Source organism: Colobus angolensis, unplaced genomic scaffold (assembly GCF_000951035.1).
Source record: "Colobus angolensis palliatus isolate OR3802 unplaced genomic scaffold, Cang.pa_1.0 Scaffold377, whole genome shotgun sequence".
Classification (NCBI taxonomy): domain Eukaryota; kingdom Metazoa; phylum Chordata; class Mammalia; order Primates; family Cercopithecidae; genus Colobus; species Colobus angolensis.
In genome coordinates this window covers 594719-601765 of record NW_012117121.1, presented here as the reverse complement: position 1 = coordinate 601765, position 7047 = coordinate 594719, and the positions used below count along the sequence as shown (strand labels likewise).

At 52.4% G+C, this 7047-nt stretch overlaps 1 protein-coding gene across 1 annotated transcript in view; it reads left to right on the top strand.

Annotated features, from left to right (window-relative positions):
• The first annotated feature begins 255 nt into the window (after positions 1 to 255).
• Positions 256 to 7047, top strand: part of MAPT (microtubule-associated protein tau) — a 46055-nt gene continuing 39263 nt past the window's right edge. Inside the window, exons 1-3 of the mRNA XM_011953918.1 lie at positions 256 to 298; positions 598 to 663; positions 5606 to 6358. Coding sequence (XP_011809308.1) covers positions 256 to 298; positions 598 to 663; positions 5606 to 6358 — 862 coding nt within the window. The remainder of the gene's footprint in view (positions 299 to 597; positions 664 to 5605; positions 6359 to 7047) is intronic.

Below are 7047 nucleotides of genomic sequence, written 5' to 3'. Positions count from 1 at the left end.
ATTTTGGGGCACCTACCATATGCCAGGCACCAGGCTAAACATGTTCACACAAATTCTGTTACTAACCCTCACCATCCTTCTACAAGACAAACTAGTATCTTCATCTTGGGGTTCTAGATGAGGAAATGGAGGCTCAGAGAGGTTGAATGAATGCTGGTGCCTGGATACGAACTCCGTCTGCCTGACTTCACAACCCAGGCAAAATCTTTCCTTGAACTTCCCGGCAGCCACTGCTTAGACACAGCCTCCACGACCATGGCCCAGCAGCAAACTGCTTCTCTGACGTCACTCAGCCTGTGTGTCCTTGTGGAGTGAGGCATTCAGGACCCTGGGCCCAAAGTGAAGAAAGTCTTTCCTACTAGGTCATAGCCACACCTGCATGTGGGTGCTGTGCATTTTATTTAGTGAACTTTTACCACCAGCATCCTCAGCAATGACATTTGCAGAGAAGCCAGAGCTGAGGCACCTTAGTATTCTTGGGACGTGACTTTCCTGAATGTTTTAGGGAAAATACCAGAAGACACGGAGAGCTTGGTTTCTAGCAAACAATAACTGTTTTTGCTTTTACCCCCCTTCATTTGCTGACACATACACCAGCTGAAGAAGCAGGCATTGGAGACACCCCCAGCCTGGAAGACGAAGCTGCTGGTCACGTGACCCAAGGTCAGTGAACTGGAATTGTCTGCCATGACTTTGGGGTTGGGAGGAGGGACATGGGGTGGGCTCTGCCCTGAAAAGATCATCTGGACCCGAGCCCTAATTCACAAATCCAGGAGATTTTAGGGAGTTGGTTCTTATCAAAGGTTGGCTACTCAGATATAGAAAGAGCCCTAGTGGTTTTTTTCTAATACCATTTCTGGGCAATTCCTAAGGCATTTAGAGTTTTGAAAGATGCTAGTCTGGCCTGGGAGCTGAGAATGAATGTCTAATAGGAACTCTAGGCTGGGCACGGTGACTCACACCACTAATCCCAGCACTTTGGGAGACCCAGGTGGGCGGATCACCTGAGGTCAGGCGTTTGAGACCAGCCTGGCCAACATGGTGAAATCCTGTCTCACTACAAATAAAAAAATTAGCCAGGTGTCCATGCTGGCTAACACGGTGAAACCCCGTCTCTACTAAAAATACAAAAAATTAGCCAGGTGTGGTTGCAGGCACCTGTAGTCCCAGCTACTCCGGAGGCTGAGGCAGGAGAATGGCCTGAACCCGGGAGGCGGAGCTTGCAGTGAGCCGAGATCGCGCCACTGCACTCCAGCCTGGGCCACAGAGCGAGACTCCATCTAAAAAAAAAAAAAAAATTAGCTGGGCATGGTGGTGGGTGCCTGTAATCCCAGCTACTCAGGAGGCTGAGGCAGGACAATCGCTCGAACCCAAGAGGCGGACATTGCAGGGAGCCGAGATCACGCCATTGCACTCCAGCCTGGGCAACAAGAGCGAAACTCTGTCTCAAAAAGAAAAAAGAAACTCAAATATGTGTGACGGGCGATTCTCGCTGCAGGCTGCCCTCTGGCCGATCCAGGAGCAAGGCCTTAACCATGTCACCCCCAAGTGATTGCTTTTAAACTTTCTTCTCTGCAGCCTTCAACCCTTATGATTTTCTTCTCAGGTACCAAACTGCTGTGTTCAAGAAAGACAGCTTTGTGTAACCATTTATCATAAATATCTTAAGAACTTTAAAAATCCTAGAGATTCCTAACTTTAGGAAATGGGAGACCTGTGACACTGATATAATGTGGGCTGGGCTTGTTTTCTGTCATTTGCTAGATAAATGAACTTGAGAACCTACTGTAAAATGTGGAAGCTTCTAGATTGCAAAAGGGCTGGGAAGATGCTGTTCTTTTCTCCCGAGTGATGGGCTCTGTCCAGTGTTCAGAGCTGCCTCTGAGGCCATCTGATCCTAGGAGACTCTGCCTCGTTGAGGGTATTTTGAGGCCTAACTACACATTCCTGCCCCCAGAGAGGTCACAGCCTATAGCAGGCTGATGTTTCTCATCTCACATGGCACAGAAAGGCGCATTTTCATTCTTAGGCTAACAAAGAGCTTCAAAAACTAGAATCCTGGCTCATGTTACTTTTAGGTCATGTTTTTCAACTTAGGTAAAACTAGAGGCTTTGATAATGTATGACCTCTAGAAATCATTGCTTTTCATAAATAGAAGTGGATCTGAGTTTTTTCTACCGATTTTTAGTGCAGGCTGTGTCTGCATGCCCACGGAACATATTCCATGCAACAGGAAAAGCCCAGGCCACCATCTTTGCTGGGAACTTGACTTTTGCGCTCACTGAATTTTAAGCTTTGTGACAGCAGCCTGGAATCATGGAGGGATAAAGTACCTATTAGTAAGATGGAAAAAGGTGTTTCCGGATGGAGCTACAGTCTTTTGAGAGTAAGCCATGGGAAGGCCTGTATACAATGGGTGGACTTTTCTTCTGTCCGTGTCTAGAGACCAGGCCTCCTGAAGAGGGCATGGGGGCTTAACTTACCTGGACTACTGTGTTTACAGTACTCATTTATCTCGAACTCCTCCTAACCCCTGAGAATTGCTACATTTAATATTTGCTGAGTACTTCCTAGCATCCTAGGGAATCAATAAAACATTCTCCCAACCAGGCTGGGTGCGGTGGCTCGTGTCTGTAATCCCAGCACTTTGGGAGGCCAAGGCAGGCAGATCTCTTGAGGCCAGAAGTGTGAGACTAGCCTGGCTGACATGGTGAAATCCCGTCTCCACTAAAAATACAAAAGTTAGCCGGGCATGGTGGTACACACCTGTAATCTCAGCTACATGGGAGGAGTAGGAGGCAGGAGAGTTGCTACTGAGGCAGGAGAATTGCTTGAACCCGGGAGGTGGAGGTTGCTGTGAGCCAAGATCATACCACTGCACTCCAGCCTGGGCAACAGAGTGAGCGAGAGTCTGTCTCAAAAAAAAAAAAAAAAGAACATTCTCTCAATCTGGCTTCTTCCTCCAGGGGTGTAATTAATCATGTCAGTTTCCTCACTGATACACACACACCCCCACACCCATACACACTATACAATCCTGTATCCATTACTTTTCAAGGTACGTTTACTATTTATGTTTGGGGTCCTTGTCTCTTTTTTAATAGTGTTTCTTAAAGTCTTGTATTATATCAGAGTACTGTAACATCACAGTCAGGAGCACTCTAGTAAGCTCTAGGAGGAAAGTGCCTTCCGGAAGGCAGTGGCGACCTGGCCTGTTGGGGCGGCATAGGGGCAGCCCCTGCCTCTGGTCAGTTCTGGCGCTCAGGCTCAGGGTTGCCTGTGGGCTGCTCTTCCCAGAGACTGACCAAGGGCTCCCATAAGGCACCTGCAGACCCTGTAAGAAGCAGAAGTCAGTGTTTCCTGACACCAGTTGATCCATTCAGGATCCACTGATTTAACCGCCTGCTGTGTGGCATGCATTGTGGTCGATGCCAGGAATAGGAATTGGAGGGGCCCATGAGTGTGGCCAGTATCAGACTGGAGGTGCTGCTGGAGGTGCTGCTGCACTGTGACCAGGCCTCTTGGGGATGAGCCCGTGGCAACCACCCTGCCTCCGATGGGGTAAGGCCCACATGTTACCTGTGTGTGTCCATGACCATACCTTCCTCCCCCACCTCATCCAAATTTCTTTCTTTTCCAAGCCCCTGAATCCTTCAGGGCTGCAGGTTTTGTTTAAAGCAGAGCTGGTGAGTTGCATGGGTTGTTGTGTTGCGACTAGATGGGGTGTTCAAAGAGTTGGGAGTTAAAAAACATAAAGGGTGCTTATTAGGAGAACCAAGGAGTGTAATTGTCCTGTTCTTAATATGCAGCCAGATTAATGAATGTCACATGAATGAACCAGAAAAAAATGAAGTGTGCCCTTGATCAGCTGGGTTGGTGTGCAGCAAGCTGTGTGACCAAGGGACAGCAGTGCTCCTGAGGGCCGTCACTGTCTGCTGTGCAGAGCCCAGCCCTTCCTCCCACGGGGGCCTACCTCACCTGTGCAAGGGGCTTGTCTGTGGTCAGCGACCTGGATAGATCTGAATGGGGCTTATTTTTCGAGGAGTCTTATGGCAGGTCTATCAGTAAAGACTCTATTCTTGATGATCACACATTTTGGATTTTCCAAATCTGTCAGAGGATGGGCTTGAGGCAGAGTTTGTAGGCACTAGTTTCACTGGTTTCATTTACCAAAAAGGGGAGCAGAAGTCAAGTATAGTGGCTCATGCCTGTAATCCCAGAGGCAGGAGAACTGCTTGAGCCCAGGAATTCGAGACCAGCCTAAGCAACATAAGGAGACCTGTCTCTACAAAAATAAAAAATAATGTATTAGTCAGACGTGGTGGCGTGCCTCTGTGGTCCCAGCTACTCGGGAGAGTGAGATGGGAGGATCGTTTGAGCCCTGGAGTTAAAGTTGAAATGAGCTGTGATTGCACCACTGCACTCTAGCCTGGGTGACAGAGCGAGACCCTGTGTCAAAAAAAAAAAGAAAAGAAAAGAAAAAAGAAAGAAAAAACTCAAGCCTCTAATCCCAGCACTTTGGGGGCCAGGGTGGGCAGATCACAAGGTCAGGAGATTGAGACCATCCTGGCCAACACAGTGAAACCCCATCTCTACTAAAAATACAAAAATTAGCCGGGTGTGGTGGCACGTGCCTGTAATCCCAGCTACTCAGGAGGCTGAGGCAGGAGAATCACTTGAACCAGGGAGCCGGAGGTTGCAGTGAGCCGAGATTGCGCCACTGCACTCCAGCCTGGGCAACAGAGTGAAACTCTGTCTCAAAAAAAAGGGAGGCGGGGGAACAGTGAGAGGTAGGGAGAGGAAAGGGGATTCTCGCTACACCCAAGCCAGGTATCATCTAGAGGCTAGACTCTTTGGGAAGCTCAAATTCCCTAGAAAGCAGGAGAAGCTTCTGTAGCCCTCCTGCTTTCCCAGTAGATTAAGCCCATAAGCCCAAGGTGGCTCCAGATGTGTGACATGCGCTGTGCCCAACCAGAGCCCATCACAGGCAGAGGAATAACACCCACACCAGAAGGGCCCTCAGAGGTCACCACGTCCAAGAACCCTCTTTACAGATGAGGAAACTGAGGCCCAGAGAGGGGAGGACCCAGGGAGCTGGTGGCAGCTAGACCAGGAGAGTTGTCATTCCAAGCAAGAAAAGGCAACAAGAGGAGCCCAGAGCTGTGCTCCCATCTCTTTGTTAGGGGGCCTAGGATGCCCTCTCAATGTCATTTTGTCCAGGATGATGCTCCCTCTCTTGATCAATTAATGCGCCCTTGCTAACCTTTTGCTATCACTGCCTCTTCAAACCAGAGGAGTTGAGAGTTCCGGGCCAGCAGAGGAAGGCACCTGAAAGGCCCCTGGCCAATGAGATTAGCGCTCACATCCAGCCTGGACCCTGCGGAGAGGCCTCTGGGGTCTCTGGGCTGTGCCTGGGGGAGAAAGAGCCAGAAGCTCCCATCCCACTGACCGCGAGCCTTCCTCAGCACCATCCCATTTGCCCAGCGCCTCCTCCAACAGGAGGCCCTGGAGAGCCCTCCCAGGAGTGGGGACCAAAAGGCAGGGACTGGGCCGAGGAGAGTCCGACCTTTCCGAAGTCCGCCACCCCTGCATATCTCCACACAGAGCCTGAAAGTGGTAAGGTGGTCCAGGAAGTCTTCCTCGGAGAGCCAGGCCCCCCAGGTCTGAGCCACCAGCTCATGTCCGGCATGCCTGGGGCTCCCCTCCTGCCTGAGGGCCCCAGAGAGGCCACACGCCAGCCTTCAGGGACAGGACCTGAGGACACAGAAGGTGGCCACCACGCCCCTGAGCTGCTCAAGCACCAGCTTCTGGGAGACCTGCACCAGGAGGGGCCGCCGCTGAAGGGAGCCGGGTCCAAAGAGGGGCTGGGGAGCAAGGAGGAGGTGGATGAAGACCGCGACGTCGATGAGTCCTCCCCGCAAGACTCCCCTCCATCCGGGGTCTCCCCAGTCCAAGATGGGCGGCCTCCCCAGACGACCGCCAGAGAAGCCACCAGCGTCCCAGGCTTCCCAGCGGAGGGTGCCATCCCCCTCCCTGTGGATTTCCTCTCCAAAGTTTCCACAGAGATCCCAGCCTCTGAGCCCGAGGGGCCCGGTGCAGGGCGGGCTGAAGGGCAGGACGTGGCCCCTGAGTTCACGTTCCACGTGGAAATCACACCCAACGTGCAGAAGGAGCAGGCACACTCGGAGGAGGATTCGGGAAGGGCTGCATTTCCAGGGGCTCCTGGAGAGGAGCCAGAGGCCCGGGGCCCCTCTTTGGGAGAGGACACAAAAGAGACTGACCTTCCAGAGCCCTCTGAAAAGCAGCCTGCTGCTGCTCCACGGGGAAAACCCGTCAGCCGGGTCCCTCAACTCAAAGGTCTGTGTCTTGAGCTTCCTCGCTCCTTCCCTGGGGACCTCCCGGGCCTCCCAGGCTGTGGTTACTGCCACTGAGCTTCAGGCCCTCCCGACTCCTGCTGCTTCCGACATTCCTAGGACGCCACTAAACCGACACGTGGGTGCAGCTGCTCCGCTCCCTCGGTCTCCCGTGCTCAGGCTGTGGCCACACGCGCCCCTCACGCTTGCCTGCCACTCTGCATGTCACCAGCACCCCCACCCCGTGCTTCCCACCTTGTTTGACTCTCTGGCCACTTGATGCGTCCACAATGGCCCATTAGCCCACAGGAGGTTGGTGGGTGCCCTCCACTGGCAGGGTGGCAGCTTCCCTCATGGTGTCTAGAACTCTCCAACCCTCCATGTAGGCACAAGCAGCCCCACTTTGCAGAAGAGGAAACGGAGGCTCAGAGAAGTACAGTAACTTGCCGAAGGTCACTGAGTAGTAAGTGACAGAGCCAGGTTTGGGATCCAGGTAGGTTGGCTCTAAAAGACGTACCTGTCCTGCATCCCACAGCGCCTCCCAGGAGCTGCTAGAGTGTGGACTCCTAACACAGAGATGGGCAGGGTACACACAGCAGGCGACACACACAGCATTCAGAGGGGGCCCAGAGCCCACACTGTGCCTTTGGCCCAGCACTCTGCCCCCACCCACTCTGCCTTGTGGCAGGAAGA